The 20,758-nt window shown below is 34.3% G+C and overlaps 1 protein-coding gene across 2 annotated transcripts in view; it reads left to right on the forward strand.

Moving 5' to 3' along the window:
* Positions 1–20,758, forward strand: part of LOC109377025 (sulfotransferase 1 family member D1) — a 48,025-nt gene that overhangs the window by 20,899 nt on the left and 6,368 nt on the right. For both annotated transcript variants that reach the window (XM_019633234.1, XM_019633233.1), the window contains 5 exons: positions 6,888–7,045; positions 10,573–10,698; positions 11,786–11,883; positions 17,780–17,906; positions 19,806–19,900. In XM_019633234.1, the coding sequence (XP_019488779.1) occupies positions 6,898–7,045; positions 10,573–10,698; positions 11,786–11,883; positions 17,780–17,906; positions 19,806–19,900 (594 nt within the window). In that variant the 5' untranslated portion in view covers positions 6,888–6,897. The remainder of the gene's footprint in view (positions 1–6,887; positions 7,046–10,572; positions 10,699–11,785; positions 11,884–17,779; positions 17,907–19,805; positions 19,901–20,758) is intronic.

A 20,758-nucleotide genomic window follows, 5' to 3' on the forward strand; every position in this document is an offset into this window, starting at 1 on the left:
TGAGCTCTGTGCAACAGCGGTTTGAGTCCAGCCAAAGCTGAGCAGCGCTGAGCTGCCAACAGGTAGCAGGATGGCTCAGCTTAAAAAAAAAAAAAGAATTATATGTTTATTAAGATAATAATTTACAAAAATAAATGGTATCTATGTATAATCTATGTATATATTAGTGCATTGCACATAGTAAGTACTTCAATAACTATTGACCATAATATATATAAAATACATTTTAAAGCTTGTAATAAAGTAATATATATGTAATTTCAGTGTAAATGTACTGTGATGTGATGTAAATGTACTCAGATGTGATACATCTGAGTATGTTCCATCTGTTGGGTTCAGGTTTTTCAGTGTCATAATGTAGAACATAACCTGATTTTCATGCTAGCCAATCCATGACTCAATATCCAAAAATTGGATATTAGAGACTCACAAATTCACAGAAGGATAGCTTTAGAAGGGCTTTCAGACATAATATATTTCAATCCTTTCCTTTTATAGATGAAAAATGGAAGGTCAGAGAGGTGAACAAAAATACTTAGCATTCTATAAGAAAATTTTGTCCATATAGGAGGGCAAATATGGCTAACCGTGGAGATGAAGTGAAGTCAGCTTCCAATCCACAGGCAAAAAAGGCTTTTTTCTACCACAATTTTGAGATGCTATCATCTAGTGGTGGTATCATTTGTGTCCCTTAGATCATATGCATTTGAAATATTTGAGACAGTCAGAAGCTGTTGTCTACTATTCAGAAAAGCAGATCTTATTTCAGAAAACTACTTTTCATTTCTCATAATTTACTTTAAATTAGCAGAAAATATGTTAAAACTCAGAGGGAATGGTGTTACGTTGTTGCGAGTGTGTTTTCTAAAGAGATTTATAGTTAAGTTGGAGCCTAGATAACAGAGTAGAAAATGCAGATTCGGTTGGAAAGAGCTGACCTCAGATTTACACATTTTGAATTTGCAGACCAGCTGAGACATTCATGAAAATGTTCAGACGGTAGTGAATATGTAAGTCTTTGTCAAGCTGGTGATGCTGACATTTATGTATGTAGATCAGCATATAGAGAGTGTTTAAAACTTTGAATTGGATGAAATCACTGAGAGAAACTTACAGAGTAGATAAGAATGCTGAAGCTACCTGTGAGGCTTATCGCCTTTCCAGTGTAGACACTCATTTATCTGTCCTTCATGTATGAATTCTAGTTATGGTTTCCTTACCATTTAACTCTTCATTCTTTACACTTGACTGTGTTTTATTTTTCTTCCTGGTACTTAACATCTGTATACTATAATTCTTATTCTGTTTATCTAACTCTGCATTGACTGTAAGCTCTGTAAGAATAGTTTCTTTGAGAATTTTCCTATACTATCCAAAATATGTTCAGCTATTAAAAAAAATCACCAACATATCAATGACTTAACATAGTAATGAATTATTTTTTCACTGTCACAGTCTGAAGAAAGGTAAAGGGATCAACTCAATCTTGTGTCTAGGCATCTGAACACATAAACTCCAAGGGCTCCGTGGCAGTGGAGATAGGACTGGAGGGTGGAGGAAAGATTGTACATCACCTGCAGCCCAACAGCTAGAACTCAGTTGCATGTTCCCGATTTAACTGCAAAAGACTGAAAAATACAGTCTTTGTTCAGGGAAATAGGTAAAGATATTGTGAATGCATTTTCTCTGCCCCATGCCCTGCTCTATCACCAGTGTCTAGAATATTCTTTGGTACCCAGTAGTTCCCAGTAAACACTATTAAATAACTATAAGAGAATTAGTTATTTAGAAAGAAGGAGGGAAATAAACAACCTCTAATTCTGAACTTTTTGAATTTCTACACTTTCTTTTTACAGGCAGATATCCATGAAATTCAGTAATATTAACAGGAAATAGTACAGTACCAACATGATTAAATCATAGCACAATGCTGTCATAAATTTACTCTTGAGGTATAGCAAAACACTAGAATCAACATTATTACCTACTGATATTGAAACTTTATGGTATTTATAAATCCCAAGACTTGGTTAAAGCAAAAAATAAAAACCCAAAAAACTAACATCTAATAACATACTCCTCCCACAGTGACACTCAGGAACATCCCAGGATCAGCTACACATCACCACCCTCTCATACTAATACAGAACTGTATTCGAAACTGCATAATTGCAGGGCACTGGACACGCCTGTTCTGGAAGAGACTAGTCAGAAACCGAGTATATCCCAGACACACTTAATAACCCCAAAATAACCCTGAAATCTCTAGTTTCTTACCACATAATTTGGCATAGTATTAACCACTCCTCCTCGCTTTCTGCACTCCAGGCACATAGACCTTATTTCTCTAGCCTATCATAGGGTATTTCTACATGCTATTTCCTGGCTGGGAAGTTCTCTTCTCCAAATTAACTCTTGCTCTTTCCACAGAGAAAATACTTCTAAGCAGCATCACTGTCAATTTTCCTCTATTTGTGGATAAACCTCTACTTCATAACAAAGTAAGAATCTGATAAACATTAATGGACTGAATACATATGGAAGGAATTTCTAGAAACTTTATTCCAGGAAGATTATAAAATCTCTCCTAGAAATTCTGTATCAGCTTAGATGCATTTAATATAAGTGGTCATAGCACAAAGCCTGTAATTCATGGGATGAATTGCAAAACAGGTCACTTGTAATGGGGCTGGGACAGGGGCAAGAATGAGTAGAGATGGTCAGCATCTCACTGAGCTTTTACATATTGGCATCAGAAGTGCTGATTACATACTATGTAGCAGTGATGCCCTAAAACATTTCTCATTTGAATGGTTTTTTAATGTAATAAAGAAAAAAGTTAAAGAACTTGATTTGGAGTAAAGAAGCCTGCATTTTAGTACCAGCCTGACAACTGTTTCTTGTGAAAGAAAGAAGCTGTGGGTAACTGGGAAGAAACAAGGTAAGGCAACTGGAAAGCTGAGGCCCAGTCTAATAGAAATATAAAAAAAAGAAAAGACCATGGGCAAGATTTGAGAAATATGAAGTAAGGCACAAACCTTAGCTACTTTGAAAAGTTAATCTATAAGGAAAGCAATCATGATCATAAATTAAATTTAACAAATATTAAAATTATTTTTTCCTGTTATTATATTTTCCTCCCAAGGTTTTCATTTTTGGGGGGGAGGGATGGAGTGGTTAGGGAAATGTAAAAGTATCTGAGGGCTATCATTATAAATTTATAGGCTTTCTGTGTTCTGAGGCTGTGTTAGTTAGGATAAAGTTGCAGCTCTTTCATGAAATTCTTGTGCAATAAAATGAATTGGATTTTAATCAGAAAATAATTGTTAAATAGTTTCAACCATAATATCTTACAATCAGAGTAAATTAATTTAAGGAAATAGACAATATTATTTTTTGAGATAATTGACATGTAATATTAGTTTCAGGTATGCAATGTAATGAATGATTCAATATTTGTATGTATTGTGAAATGATCACCACAATAAGTCTGACATCTGCCACCATAGTTATAAAATTTTTTAATCTTGTGATGGGAGCTATTAAAATTGACTCTCTTAGCAACTTTAAATATGCAATACAGTATTCTTAACTATAGTCACCATGCTGTATATTACATCCCCATGGCTTGTTTTTTTAATAATTGGAAGTCTGTGCCCTTTGACCCCTTTCACTCATTTTGCATATTTCTGGAATCCCACCTCTGGCAATCACCAATCCACTCTCTGTATCTATGAACTCATCATTTATTTGTTTTGTTTTGTTTTTTAGATTTCACATATAAGTGAGATCAAATGGTGTTTGTCTTTCTCTGTCTGACTTATTTCACTTAGCATAATACCCTCAGGGTCTATCCATGTTGTCACAAATGGTAAGATTTCATTATTTTTTATGGCTGAATAATATTTCATTGTGTATATATACCATATCATCTTTATCCATCCATTTTTTGGTATACACTTAGGTGATCTTCATGTGCTGGCTGTTTTAAATAATGTTGCAATGAACATGGGGTGCATATATCTTTTCAAATTGGTGTTTTTGATTTCTTTGGATAAATACCCACAAGTAGAATTGCCAAATCATGTTAGTTTTATTTTTAACTTTTTGAGAAACCTCCATACTATTTTCCATAACGGTTGTACTAATTTACATTCTCACCAACACTTCACAAGTGTTTCCTTTTCTCCACATCCTCACCAATGCTTGTTATTTTTTGTCTGTTCTAAAGAAGTGAGATAATATCTCATTGTGGCTTTTGATTTGCATTTTCCAAATGATTAGTGGTGTTGAGCATTTTTTTCATGTCCTTGTTAGCCATTTATATATCTTCTGTAGAAAAATGCCCATTTGTAAATTGGATTTTGTTATATTGTTTTTATTTTGTTTGCTATTGAGTTGTATGAGTTTTTTATATAGTTTGGATATTAGCCCCTTATCAGATATATGATATATATGATATATGATATACATCTGATATATGATACATTATGTCCCATTTGGTAGGTTATGTTATCATTTTGTTGATGGTTTCCTTTGCTATGCAGAAGCTTTTTAATTTGATATAGTCCTACTTGTTTATTTTTACTTTAGTTGCCTTTGTGTTTGGTGTCATATCCAGAAAATCATTGCCAATACTGATGTCAGAGAAATTAAGAAAACAATCCCATGTTTTCTTCTAGATTTCAGGTCTTACATTGAAGGTTTTAATCCATTTTGAGTTAATTTTTGTGTCTGGTGTAAGATAGTGGTCCAGATTCACTTTTTTGCATGTGTGGCTGCCCAGTTCTCTGAACACCATTTATTGAAGAGACTGTCCTTTCCCTAGAGTGTATTCTTGGCTTCTTTATCATAAATTAATCTACCATATATTTATAGATTTATTTCTTGGCTCTCTACTCTGTTTCACTGATCTATGTGCCTGTTTTTATGCCACTACCATACTATTTTAATTACTATAGCTTTGTAATATTGTTTGAAATCATGGAGTGTAATGCCTCCAACTTTGTTCTTCTTTGTCAAGATTGCTTTAGCTACTTGGGATCTTTTGTGGTTCCATACAAATTTTAGAACTGTTTGTTCTATTTCTGTGAAAAATGCCATTGGAGTTTTGATAGGGATTGCACTGAATGTGTAAATTAGTTTTGGTAGTATGGACATTTTAACAATATTAATTCTTCAAATATATGAACACAGAATATATTTCTATTTATACATCTTCTTCAGTTTCTTTCATTAATGTCATGGTTTTCAGTGTACAGGTCTTTCACCACTTTGGTTAAATTTACTCCTAGGTATTTTATTCTTTTCTAATGCAGTTGTAAATGGGACTTTTTATTTAATTTCTCTTTATGATAGTTTTTATTAGTGTATAGCTATGCAACAGATTTTTGTGTATTGATTTTTGTATCCTGCAACTTTATAAGCTTTTAAAATAAAAGGTATTTGGATGAGGTAGGGTAGGGGTAGCGTTGGGAAGGCTTGAAAAAAATAGAAATAAAAAAGATTGCACTTCAGAAAAGGTACAGATTAAATTATATCTATGACTCCAGGGACTTCTGATTTTAATTCTTAAAGAAAGATTCAGCAGCTGCTAGAGGGCCTCAGAAAGCCCTTTAAACCTGAGATTGTTAAATAGTCTCCATTTTTCTAGACCTTTAGAGAAAGAAAAATAACCACTCAGCTCATGCTAAATTGGGAAACATATTTCAAAGTAGGACTTAGGATATATTTTAAGCTCTTCCACGTTTATATATGACAACTAAAGAGGAATGAATGTGCCTTCATTAGAGCCCTGCCCAGACTATAAAACAACATATAATATCACTGGTGCTAAAAACTTCATCAGAGCATTATATTTCCAATGCTACACTTACCTGAAGCTCTTTTCTTTTACCCTGTCCTTTTTGTCATTTCATTTCTCTTCTCTACCCTTCCTCCACACACACTTTCATTTTTGTGGCCTGTTGTAGATAACTTAGATATAATCATTTACCAGCCCACACAATAATTTAAGGCAGGTACTAAGTTAGGCAACTCCTGATTATATAGTTAAGAAGGCCCAGGGCGGTTATGAGGCTTATCCAGATTTCAACTGCAGTGAATTGGCAGCACTGTGGCTGAGACACTGTCTCCTGACTCCAAAGTTCAATAACTTTATTACATAGCCCAGAAATCTTTGCCTGAGGAAATGCTGTATGATATTCAGTACACTGATGAAATGTGTTGATGATATTTAACATATAAACAGCACATGTGAAATAAATTCTGCAAGACCTCATTCGTTTTTTGGTTGGTTTTTTTTTTCTTTAAGATTTTATTGGAGAATTGGGGGAGGGGAACAGACAAGTTGCTGTCCTTTTATTCTTCAGTCTAGTTGTGGAGGGCGTTGCTTCACTGGCCCATGTTGGTATTATCATTGCGCTCTTCCCAGGTGAGGCAGTGGCTCACCTGCTATTGGACAGCCACTGCCTAAAGCTCACGCCAGCTGCCCGCTAGCCCCACTGCAGCCTATGCTGCCGCTGGTGACTCATGACAGCCCAGCTCCAGGTTGAGCTGCTGTTCATCATCTTAGTTGTAGAGGGCACAGCATCACTGCCCCTCATGTGGGATCCGAACCAGGGCCCTGCTGCTCAGAGCTGGCTTCCCAAGCCAACTCCTAACCAACGTGCCACTCGCCTGGCCCAAGACCTCATTAGTTTTTAATAATACCTTTTCTTCTTACACTGATTCATAATTACAGTGTATTATGATATACAGCATAATATGATGCTGCTGGATCTAGAGTAATTTTAATTTATTTAATTAAATATTAATTTGTTTTTTAATTCAATCAATGCTATTAAAACACAGACTTTCTAACATATTCCCCTTTGTATAAAATCCAGTTTGTCAAAAATGGACAACAAGCTGGATTACATGAGAAGGGAGTTGGTGGATATTCAGGGTGTCCCTCTCTTCTGGAGCATGGTTGAGGCATGGTCCCAGGTGGAGTCATTTGAAAGCCGACCAGATGACCTTTTGATCTCCACCTACCCCAAATCTGGTAAGATCTTTTCATTTATTTGTACAGTTGACCCTTGAACAACATGGGTTTGAACTGCACAGGTTTACTTATTTACAAAATTTTTTTCCAATAAATATAGTGTCAGCCATCTATATCCCCAGGTTTTGCATCCACAGATTCAACCAATCACAGATAGAAAACAGTATTTTAATCCCCAGGTGGGAATCAATGGATGTGGGAGGCTGACTGTATGCATTGTTTTACATTATTTTATATATATATGAGCATCTGTGGATTTTGGTATCCATGGGGTCCTGGGACCAATTTCCTCCAAATAATGAGGGGTATCTGTAGTTAAGTTTTTGGGGAGCCAAACATTAATGTCGGCAGCCCTAACTCCATGTTGTTCAAGGGCCAATTGTACTTGCTGATTAGTTATTGATCCATATGTGTAAGCCCACTGATCTGCAGATCACTAGTCAAGGGAACACTGTAGCTGTTGCTGAAATAGTTTTGTGTCAAATTAGAAAAACTCACCGCCTATTCTGAAAGGTCTGCAATTAAATGACGGCTCTTTCTGAAGAAAAATTAATGCTGTTTGTCTTATTTTCCCTTTTAATTTCAAATACAAATTATTAAAACTGATATATAAATGATTCTATTGGATTAGAATATAAATATATGTATATATATCTGCTATACATTTTAATGTTTATATAGTTTGTTCTAATATTTTAAAAATATTTTGTCAAAAATTCATATTTTATTATTTTAAACATATTTTATAAATATGTTTAGAAATACTTTGTTATAAATTTAAACAACTGCTGACTTAAGCATATGGTCTCAGAGAAGAGAATTGAAGGTGATTCAATAAGAATTAATAACTTTTATTTCCCCAGATCTTTTTATGACAGAATCTTTCAATTTTCCCAGTGATAAATGTACAGAGAAATAGAACAGAAATGAGGCTCTCTCGCCTTTTGTCAAATTAATTTACTTGAGCCCATAATCAATTGTTCTAATTACTAAATTCTCTAAAGTCAACTTTCTTTTATATTCCTGCCTCATTTCTTAAAGGAAGTGAGGAAAAGGCATTTTTAAGTAAGTATACAGACCACTGATCTTCTTTTTTAGATTGTAAATATTAAAATTACTTCAAAGGAATATGTAACAAGTCCTGGGAGGAAAGCCCTGAATTTAAGGAATTCTAATGTGCCAACATTACAGACATTGCATGAGAACGAAGGGCTCTACCAGAAAGGAAACAAATGTACCACACAGAGCTTTGTAGATATAAAAAACAAGCTTGTTTTTTCTTTCTTTCCTTACTGCTCACGTTGCTCTTTGAGCAGTTTACCGTACCAAAATTATTCAGGACCAAAATTACCTTTCGTTTCCTTGTTGAGGTACAAGTTTAGAAAAGGAAGGGCAATCACTGAGAATGCACATGCTTTTTTGCTTATGCTATTTTTTTTATATATTTACCAGCAGGGAAACATTAAGATAATCTTTGGAAGGTACCATTACACAAATAGTTTATCTACAAAAGTGCTCTTTGAAGCTGAATTTTTTCTGATGTAGTAAAAGTTAGATAGCTAATGGCTACACATAAATTAATCGTACACTCTTTAGTCATATTTTGAATTTTGCTTCCTTTACAAGCTGTCAATAACATATCTTAAAGCCATTAATATAAAAGTGCCCTGTTAATTTTGTTTTAAAAGATCCAAATTAACTACTTCCTTATATGCGCTAAACCAGGTCTTTTTTTCTTTTATCAAAAATAATAGCAAAACAAACATTTTTCAAAGCATAACTAAGTTGGCATTTTTTCCAATTAGATTTCATTGGCCACAATTTGAAACACCCACTGATAGAAAATAAAATGTGTTATGTTGTACTTTAGAATTTAGGTTTTGTTTTTTTTCTTTCTTTTTCTGTGAAGCATTGCTTAAGCCTAAGCCAGATCAGGCAGCAAACTATTGAAGTGTAGTATCAATTTGACCCACATTTTTCTTAGCTCTGTAATTGTCTGTATTAAAAGGATGGGGGAGAGAGTCCTGCACTTATGATTTAAGGACAAGAAGGAGCAAGAAAGGACTAAATAAAATGAGACCTAATGTTCTCTACTATCTGGAGCTGATCCAAAATGCATCCATGTGCAGATCGTCCTTCAAAAATTTTGCTGTTTGCACAGATTATTTAATTTATTTTTTTTAGTTTCTACCCATGATTATTCAATTTAGTGACTATCATTACCTGTTTGATAAAAGAAGATGGGAATGGTTAAGAAGATATTTTTCTTCTATGTCTTATAATCTCTTTTTTACCAGTGCCTTGATAACCACATCATCAAATTCCATAGACAATTAAGTAGACCATGTGCTCACATACTTTAGATCCATTTTTCAAAGACTGGTGATACACAATCTCATAAAGATCAGAGTGACTTGATCTACTCTGTTCAATCAGGATGTATTATCTTTTGTTTGTTAGTGACACACTAGTTACCACAGATGCAATCACAAAGTTCTCTTTGTTTCCCTTCACCCCTCCACCAAATGTTGAACTTTTTAAACTCAGTACTCTTCAGTCCCAAAGCCTAATTAGTCTTTTTGATATTAATAGGAAATATACAAATTGGTAGTCAGACATTAAAATTGGCTGCTTCTTCTATGTATCCCACACAGGAAGATGAGCTACACAATGTCTCTTTTATACCCCATATTTTACTTCCTTTTCAAGTTTTACTTTTATGATTATTTTAATCAGATTTTACACACACACACACACACACACACACACACACATACAATACATATGTACAAGTTTGGACAATTAAGTTTGTGAACTCATCCTAGAAAAAGTGCTACATATACTACAGTCACCTTCAAAGTACTCCCCTTGGGAAGCTATGCACTGATGCCAGCACCTAGTCCACCCTTCAAAGAAATTTTGGAACTCTTTTTCTGGAATGGCTTGCAGAGGTGTACCTTTGATATCCTGAATGTCATCAAAATGTCTTTCTTTGAATATTTACTTTATTTTAGGGTAAAGAAAGAAGTCATTGGGGGCCAGATCAGATGAGTAGGGAGGGTGTTCCAATCCAGTTATTTGTTTACTGGCTAAAAACTCCCTCACAGACAGTGCCATGTGAGCTGGTGCATTGTCATGATGCAAGAGCCATGAATTGTTGGCAAAATGTTTAGGTCGCCTAACTTTTTCATGCAGCATTTTCAGCACTTCCAAAATAGTAAACTACAAATTCATAATGAATAGTCCCTCTGATATCAAAAAAAGGTTAGCAACATCATTGCAACAAGTTTGTGAACTTAATTGTCAGATCTTCATATATGTTCAAGATAGATGAGGATATCTCTTAGGAAAAGGGAGAAGAGGGAAAGGGAAAGTAAATGGAGAGCACATTTTTGTTTTTGATGTTACACAACTTCTTGTGATCCTCTCGCACTTTTCTTGACAGAGAGTTTAGAGTCCCTTTTATTTATTTATTTATTTATTTATTTATTTATTTATTTATTTATTTATTTATTTATTATTTTCAGGAACAACCTGGGTCAGTGAAATAGTGGATTTGATCTATAACAATGGAGATACAGAGAAATGTAAACGGGATGCAATATACAACCGAGTGCCATTCATGGAATTTATAGTTCCTGGAATTTCAAATGGTATTTTTTCCTAATGTTTTCACTATAGGAGTAAATAGATCCTCCTGTCTTTTTGTGGTGTCTGAAAGAATCATGATGGGAAATGATGTAGAACTTGGACAGTATCATCATAAGTGTCTATAATAGAAGAGTAAGAATTTGGTTATTCCAATAATGATATTATACATCTCTTCCACCCTAAGATAATATCTGCATAAAAGGAAATTTTGATGAGTATATTTTTTCATAGAACAGGTGGGAGTCTTTAATGTTTAAATAGTGTATGATCACTATATATTGAAAGTTCAGCATTTGATCCAATATAGAATCATATTTCTTGCTAGTTAGCTTAAATTCACAAACACAAGGAAAATAATTATGGAAATATATGGTCTTACATTATTAAAAAATTTTAAATTAGCCATAAACTTCACAGCTTAATTTGATCTCAGAATTTTAATACAAGAAAGCTGGAAAGGGATTAAGAACTACAAATAGTTAAAAAATATTCATGGGGATGTAAAGGGTACTAGACTTATCACTAGACTTATCAGGGTGATCACTTCATAAGGGATATGAATGTTTAATCACTATGCTGTATACCTGAAACTAATATAATATTGTATGTCAGCTGTAATTGAAAAGAAAAAAAAAAGTATATATATATATATATATATATATATATATATATATATATATATATATTAAAATGCCAAAAAAAGAAACCTGGAATAGGATTTTGAAATCTTCTAGTTCAATTTTCCTACATTATAAATGAGACAGAGGAAAATAAATGAAGGAAAAATTTAGACATCTTGACACTTGACCTACTGCTGTTTCTGCCTCATCAAGGCATTTATATCTGAGGATTTTATGGACACTTATAAAGATAACAAACCTTACTATTCATAGGCAATGAAACAGCCTAACTAACCAGAATTATCTTTTTTTTTAATCTCATTGTAGATTTTAGAAGTACATAAGGCCATATAACCATATAGCCATTTCAAGCCATATAGATGGGGTTAATGTTTTAAAAGTCTTAATTATACTGTAATTGACCTTTGTGGTTCTACATTTATAATGTCGTTAACTTTTGTGCTTGTAGGCGTTGAGGATTTGAAACGCATGCAGTCTCCTCGATTAGTGAAAACACACTTACCTGTTCAACTTCTCCCTTCTTCATTTTGGAAGAATAAATGCAAGGTAGCAAATTTTAAAGAAAAAAAAATCCTTGTTTATGTTGTAATTTCTTTTACTAGTTATGCAAAAATTAAAGTGAGGGATTGCAACCCCTGGATAAATCATTGCGAAAGTAATAATGTGGTCCCTATATCCTAAGAATCAAAATAGTACCAATGCATGTCAGTGCTATAGATAAGGGATTACACTCAGTGCCCAAGCCCTGAGATTCTTACAGGTTTTTCTGTTTTCTAATTGCCTGTCTTCCTGTCTAAATTCCTTTACTCACTGTCTACTTATAAACAATAGATATATAAATAAACCCAGAACTGCTTCTTCATGAAATAAGTAATTGCAATTTATAAATATATAATTACATCATTTATGGATTATAAACTATGTATAATTATATATACAATGGAGTAGTTTTAGGCTTATTTTTATAATCATTCTAATTTAAGCATAACATTTAGGGAGAAAAGTGCATAAATCCTAATCTACACCTGATGAATTTTCATATACTGAGCATACCCATGATATCAGCACCCAGGTCAAAAAATTAAACATTACCAGCTCTACGAAAGCTCTCTTCCTGCTCATTTCCAGGCAAGAATCCCCACATCCAAAGATAACCACTATCCTGAATCAACATGAATTAGTTTGCCTGTTTTGTCTGTAATCATAAAGCATATAACCTTGAATATTTAGCTTATTTCATTTAACATAATGTTTGTGAGATCAATCCTTATCATGCATGTTATTTTGCTCCTGTTCTCTTTGATGTAGCCTGCTGGATCACAAAATATGGTACCCTGAGAAAAAGTAGCTCATTATAGATGCACATTTTCAGGCCCAATTCTGACTTACTGAATCAGAAACTGTGGGGCTGGGAGTCTAGCCATCTGAGTTTTAATAAGGCCTCCAGATGAATTTGATTCATGCTAACATTTGAGAACCACTGATATATTATGTTCATTACTTATCCTGGTACTATTGGTGGACAGTTGGGCTGTTGCTACTTGTCAGTAATTAAAATAGTGCAGCAATGAACATTCTTATATAAGCCTTTCATTGAACATATATGCTCACAGTTTTCTTGTTTAGATATCTTGGGATGGAATTGCTGGATCTTAGGGTATGCATTTGTTCACCATTAGTAGATATTTTCAAACATCTTTTCAAATCATATGTACCAGTTTATAGGTTGACTAGTGTGTGTTGATGAGGAAGTGGAATACCTTCAGCTCTTACAAAGTATAGCTAAAAATATTTCATTTTAGCCATACTAGTAGATGTCTGGTGGCATTTCATTGTGGTTTTACTTCCTATTTCCCTTATGACTAATTAGGTAGAGCACCTTTTCATAACTTACATATCTTCTTTTCTGAAGTATCTGTTCAAGTCTTTTGTCTTGGTTCCTACACGGACTTCTTTTCTTTTATTATTAAGGTAGAAATTCTCCATATAGTCTGGATACAAGCCCTCTGATGGCATAATTGAATTTATATCTTAATCCACTCTGTATTTTTTCCTTTTTCAATTTCTTAACAATATCTTTTAAAGTTCTTAATTATGAAGTTGATCAGTGTATCATTTTTATTGTTAAAGCTGTTTGTATTTGTTTTAAAAAATGCTACCCCCCAAAGTTATGAATATATTCTCCCTTCTGCTTACTTCTACAGGCTTTATTGCTTCAATTATCACATTTCACATATCTCAATATCTGCTTAATATCTATAATATAAGTAAACATTTAAAAAAGTTTTTGATATAATAGTAATTCACATTTTCTCCCCCCACAACTTTCACTTTCCCCCTCTCTCTTCTCACACATACATACACAACCACACATTATTCTCTGAATGTTTGTTGCTAGTATATGGACATAAATCTTTTATGCTAACATATTGCTAAATTCACTTAATAGATTTAGTAGCTTTTTTGTAGATTCCATTCATTTTTCTATAGAGATACTCATGCTGTCAGCAAATACAAAATATCCGTACCTCCTTTTTCCCTATCTGAAGACCTTTTACTTATTTTTCTTGACTCATTGAACTGGATATAGCCTCAAACATAATACTGAATAGGAGTGGTGAGAGGAGAAGTCCTTATCTTGCTATCGATCTCAGGTAAAATACATTAGTATATCTCTACTAAGTATGATGATGTTACCTATAGGCTTTTGTATGTGCCATTCATCCAGCTGAGGAAATTCCATTCTATTCTTAATTTGTTGAATTTTTATCAGGAATGCATTCTGGATTTTGTCTAATGTTTTTTTTCTGTATCTATTAAGAGCTATCATATTGTGTTCCATTATTTTAGTCTGTTAATATGATTAATTACATTGGTAGTATTTCATCTTTTCTTATGGCTAGTATTTTATTGTGTATATGTCCCATGTTGATTGATTTTCAGATATTCAAACGACCTTGCATACTTTGTCTTTAGTTATGATGTATTATCTTTTATGTATGATAGTTTCAATTTGCTAATTTTTTTTAAAAAATTGCATCTTTGATCATGAGGTATTGGTCTGTAGTTTGTTTTTTTTGGTTTTGGTTTTTGAGTTTTTTGTTGTAACATTACAAGTCTTTCGTAATGTTACAAGTCCTACATCATTAGGGTATAATCCCTTTGGTATTAGGGTAATGTTGGCCTCTTGTGTTGGGAAGTATTTACACTTTTTTAATTTTCTGGAAGTGTTGGTTGGAATCTATATTATTTCATTCTTAAATGTTTTATACAATTTACCAGTGAAGCCATCTAGGCCTGGAATTTTGTTTATCTTGGAGGATTTTTAATTAAAAATTCAATGTACTTAATAAAAATAGCATTACTCAGGTTATATATTTTTCCTTGCATGATCCTTGGTAGTTCATATATATGTCTTTCAAAAAATTGGCCCATTTCACTTAAATTGTCAAATTTTTGTAATAAAGATGCTCATGGTATTTCTTTAATATTTTAAAAACATCTGTAAAATCTGTATTAGTGTCACCTTTCCCATTCTTCATATTTTTCTATCAGTTATTAAGAAAAGTATATTGAAATCTGACTATAATTTATTTCTCCTTGGAATTCTGTCTCAACTTCTTATAAGCAAATCATTCAACAAGCATATAATCAGTGAACATTTATGGAAGTGCTACCATGTATGTAACAGATATTGTGATTTTCATTATAAATGTAAACATAAATAAGATATTCTCTGCCATCTAAGAGCATGTTATTTTATTTAATTTCTACAAATAATATTAAACTTTTCTTGCCAGTCAATTTTCTATGACATATTATGTAATAGTTAAATAGTCAATGATCTCTGTCCTATATAACATATGGTCCTGCAGAATACTTCAAGTAGCGGGGGGGGGAAATATATATATATACATATATATGAAAAATAATTACATGTTAGTAAGATAAATGATAATACAGGATGTAAAAAAGATTCTATGGGACAATGCCATCTCACAGATGAAGAAAAACTAAATCAGCATTGTAAAGAAAGAGTAGAAGTTTTTCAGATGCCCAAGGATATTTTACAGAAAGAAAACTACATGTACATAGGCTAACATGTGAAACACCAAGACTTGTATCAAATTTTACAAGTGGTTCAGTATAGTCAAAAAATGAATTTGGGAAGGTAGGCAGTCTCCAGCCCTAGATCTGAGAAAGATGTTTATAGTATGCCTTTTACCACAGCACCTTTAATAGAATGACCAAAACAGCCATTGTTTTCCTTTTGAAAATTTGATTGATTATACTGTCAACCTTGTTATTCACAAAGTCCTTGTACATGTGTTTATGTGTGACTTCCCTTTTTACTCATAGTCTAATTAAAAACAAAAGTGATAAGAAAGTATACATAAAATTCATAATCTTAATTCCAGAAATAAAAATTCATAGAAGCCCCCAGAAACACATGACCTTGCTATGAAGAGAACTGGGAGATATCTTCCAGATTGCCTTATGTCCACAATAAGGCAAGTGCAAACAGACCTCACTAAGGAATTTAAAGGTGATGAAGATAGGAAAAGAAAACAGTTGGTTCATTACCATAGTCTCTTGGTTTTGAAATAAGAAATAATTGGTAATGTTTATAAGGTTTATTTAGAATTTGCTCAAGAAATAACATCAGCAACAGAGTCTCAACTCTGAACCCTATAATCAACCTTTTGAAAAAGTCCTTTCCAGTCCCTCCCTTCCTCTCCCCATTCTTCTCCCAGAAAGTGAGAACTACTACCAGTGATAGGAATGTAAAAGTTCTCATTTCCTTTTCCCATCAGCTGGAAAAGAAGAAGGAAAGACACCCAGAAGAAGGATTGCTGGGTTATATGGTAATTCTAGTCTTAATATTTTGAGGAAGCTCCACACTGCCTTCCATAGAGGCTGCACCAATGTGTATTCCCACCAACAGTGTGTGAGGGTTCCTTTTTCTCCACAGCTGCTCCAACACTTGTTGTTATTTGTCTTGTTGATGACAGCCATTCTAACTGGTGTGAGGTGATATCTCGTGATTTTTATTTGCATTTCTCTGATGATTAGTGATGTTGAGCATCTTTTCACATGTCTATTGTTTATCTGTATGTCTTCTTTAGAGAAATGTCTATTCAGGTCCTCTGCCCACTTTTTAATTTGATTGTTAAAGATATATGTGCTCCAATGTTCATTGCATTTTATTTATGGTGGTCAAGACATGAAAACAACCAAAGTGTACTTTGATAGATGATCAGATAAAGAAGATGTGGTATATATACACAATGAAATACTATTCTGCCATAAGAAAAGATGAAATAGTGCCATTTGTGACAACATGGATGGATCTTGAGATTATTATACAAAGCGAAATAAGTCAGACAGAAAAAGTCGAGAACCATATTTCACTGACATGTGGGATATAAAACTGAAAACAACAAAGGAACAAGACAAACAAATAAAGAAACAAAAACTTGCAGATATAGACAATAGATTAGTGGTTACCAGAGGGTAAGTGGGGAGGAGGGTGGTAGATGAGGGTAAAAGGGATCAAATATATGGTGATGGAAGGAGAACTGACTCTGGGTGGTGAACACACAATGTGATATATAGATGCTGTATTACAGAATTGTACACCTGAAACCTATGTAACTTTACTAACCATTGTCACCCCAATAAACTTTAATTTAAAATAAAAGAAGAAGGAAGCTCTGCTTCTATTAAATAAAAGGAGATTTCTCCCTAAATGCATTTTCCCTTAGAAATATATTTACTGCATGGGTGGCTGGAGCCTCAGTATTATTAGGTGTGCTTCAGGGGGAAAGTAGGCTTAATGGATTTCAGTGGACTTGACTGAAAACCTAATTACCAGTGAGGTATAACAATGTCATGTCTATTGGGAAATATGTTCAAAATTTCTGCCTTTAAGCAGACTTGAGAGCTTCAACATAAAGTAAATTTTAATCTCATACCAATTATTATAAACATAATGATTGTTACATAGCCATGATCATGGACAGAATGTTTAATCTTTACTGACTAAATTTACCCAAATGATAACTTATTTTTAAGGGAAAGTAGGACTTTTTTTAGTTTTAAAAAATGCTGTTTCTTTTTATTAGTTTTAATAAGTGATGCTACAGAAAATATTCTAAATTTGAGAATAATATCAATGTTTGTTAATTTAATATTTACTGTAAGCCTTATGATACTTGGTTTTCCATGTTTCAAGAGATGTTCTTTTCAAAGGCTAAAGAGAACATGGTGGTGTGAGAGATGAGAAATCTTTGTGTTGTGAATATCCTATGTGAGGATATAGATATGAACACCCAGATCAGGAAATAAGAAAGAGAAAATAAGCAGTCTGTCAAGGTAAGCAAAGGTTTACAAACTATTAAAGAATAAAGACAAAATTATGATTTCCCTTATCTCTCCACAGATGATCTATGTTGCACGCAATGCTAAAGATGTGGTTGTGTCTTACTATTATTTCTACAAAATGGCAAAAATTCACCCAGACCCTGGTACCTGGGAAGAGTTCCTGGATAAATTCATGACTGGGAAGGGTGAGACCATCTTTTATTTTAATCATGGAGTTCCATAATGAAAAGTTTTTTTGCAAGAAGATAGTTCAGATATAAACTTTTGTATTCATTATAAACCTAATATGTGTCCCACACTTTACTAATGCATTAGGAAGACAATAGGAGCAGCAGAACACATAGTCAGTTTTCCTCTTTAAGGGTCTTGGGGAAATACGTGGCACACAGATTTTTTAGCCCTTAGTCTCATTGGTTCTTAGTACTTGGTGACTACTGCTGGGTACTTTCTTTTCTTGCTGTCCATGTCATATTATTTTGATTTTATACATATTTCTTGGACTCTCTTTTCTTTACCATTCCTCCACTTTTATTCTGTAAACTAAATTTCTTGAATGAAGTTTATATCCTCAGGCTCTTTTTTTGTATCCGTGTATCGTCTATTTCAGGAAAACATCACTTGTATCCATGGTAGTAACTATACTTATAATTGTCATATAAACATTCTCCTATAGAAAGTATCTTTTCAAGGCAAAGCTGTCTCAATGGTATCTTGCAAATTTTTACTCCTGCCATTGTTTGGACTATTCGCTGTCTATAGAATGTCTATTCATTCTTAGAATATTATCAGTGCCTAACTCTTCTCAGAACCAGATGCACTCTGTTTCCTCCACAGCCCTTTCTTAACCTCTTCGCCCCATTGTTTTCTCTCCCTCTTTCCCTCTCCTTTGACTTCCATACTACTTCTTGTCTGCATTACTCTCTGCCATCTTGCTCTTGTAGTTTTAGTTTTATTTAACAGAAGTTGTACTCATTTGCTAGGGCTGCCACAACGAAGTACCACGGACTGTGTGGCTTAAACAGAAATTTATTCTCTCACAATTTTGGGAGTTAGAAGTCCAAGATGAAGGTGTCCTCATGATTATTTCTTTTGAGGCCTTTTTCCTTGGCTTGTAAATGGCCATATTCTCTCTCTGTCTTCACATGGTATTCTCTCTGTGCCTCTCTGGGTTATAATTACCTTTCCTTCTAAGGAGACCAGTCATATTTGATTAGGATCTTGGAGATAAGGAAACATTTCCCTTTCCTTCTTAGTTCTTCTGGCTGGTAGAATTATTAAAATTACGTAGGCAGATTAACAAGAGAAAATCAAGTTTTAATACATGGGGGAGTCACATAAACATGAACATGCCAAAGACGGTAAGGCAAAATGAGGTACATATGGCATTCTGGACCAAAGAGGGGGAAACGGGGGGACACGGCAAATGTACAGGGAATGAAAAGAGTTAATGTTTAGTAAACACATGTTTTCTGGGCCATCCTGAAACAGTGGGACACAGGGAGGTCTTCCATCAAATGGGCATAGCTAGGTTTCTCCTTGTCTACCTGTTCAGATTAAGCTGTAGTTATCTATGATAATATTTATTTTCCTGGAGACATCTGCTGTCTTAAATTATTTTACACAGTGAAGAGGAAGGCCAGAGTTTCTTCCTAAATGTTTTGAGCCTTGATTATTTTTAGCTTGAAATAATCTGCATGCCAGAGTGGCACATACTGGGGAGACTCATTCTGAAACCCTACAGACCCATGTTAATGACCTCATTTTAACTTAATTACCTCTTTAAAGGTTCTATTTCTAAATTCAATCATATTCTGAAGTACTGGGGGTGAGAACTTCAACATAAGAATTTTGAGGGGACACAATTCATCTTACAGTGGAAGTATTTCTTCCTGTCTAAGTAGATTGTGAATTCAGTGAGAGTAGGGGTTATTCAATATACTTCCCTAATACTATCATCTCTCTTTTTTGAACTAATAAGAAAACAGTGTGTATTTGTTGATAATGATGACTTGGAATAACATTTAACAATTTTTTACTTCATGTACATAGTTTTAATTTTGCAAACATTTTATCTTTAAATGTAGTGGCGTTTGGTTCTTGGTATGACCATGTGAAAGGCTGGTGGGAAAAGAGGAAAGATTATCGTATCCTTTACTTATTCTATGAAGACATGAAAGAGGTAAAAAGCAATTACAATTTCTTCTTTATTTTTTATTTACTTATTTTTTTAAGATTTTTTAATTGGGGAATTGGGGGAGGGAAACAGTGTTGGGGAATTGGGGAAGGGAAACAGCCAAGTTGTTGTCCTTCAGTCTTAGTTGTGGAGGGCACAGCAAGCTCAACTCCAAGGCCAGTCACACTGCTCAGCTCAAGGTGCTGTGTTCAATTAGTGACGGGTGGGCGTAGCCACCATCCCATGTTGAACCAGCAGCCTCGTTATTAAGAGCGCACATTCTATCCACTGAGGCATCTGGTGGCAGCTCAGCTCAAGGTGCCAAGTTCAGTCTTTAGTTGCGGGTGGGCATAGTCCACCATTCAAACTGGCAGCCTTGTTGTTAGGAGCATATGCTCTCACCAGCTAAGCCATTCAGCCACCTGTTGGCAGCTCAGCTGCAGCTTAGCTCAGTGCGCAGCGTCACTGGCCCATGTGGGAATCGAACCAGTGACCCTGTTGCTTAGAGCTCGCACTGTTGGGCAAGCTCTTAACCAACTGAACCATTTGGCTGGCCCTCTTATTTATTTTTTAAAATTTATTATTATTTTTTTAATTGGGGAATTGGGGGGATGGGAACAGCGCTGGGGAATTGGGGAAGGGGAACAGACAAGTCGCTGTCATTTTTTGTTCTTCAGTCTAGTTGAGGAGGACGTTGCTTTACTGGCCCAAGTTGGCACCAGCATTGCGCTCTTCCAGGGTGAGGCAGATCAGTCACCGGCTTCTGGATGGCCGCTCACAGCGGCTGCTGGCCGCTCACGCTGGCTGCCGGCAACTCACTGCAGCCCAGCTCCAGATTGAACTGTTGTTCAGCATCTTAGCTGT

This window comes from Hipposideros armiger, unplaced genomic scaffold, assembly GCF_001890085.2.
Source record: "Hipposideros armiger isolate ML-2016 unplaced genomic scaffold, ASM189008v1 scaffold_1261, whole genome shotgun sequence".
Lineage (NCBI taxonomy): Eukaryota > Metazoa > Chordata > Mammalia > Chiroptera > Hipposideridae > Hipposideros > Hipposideros armiger.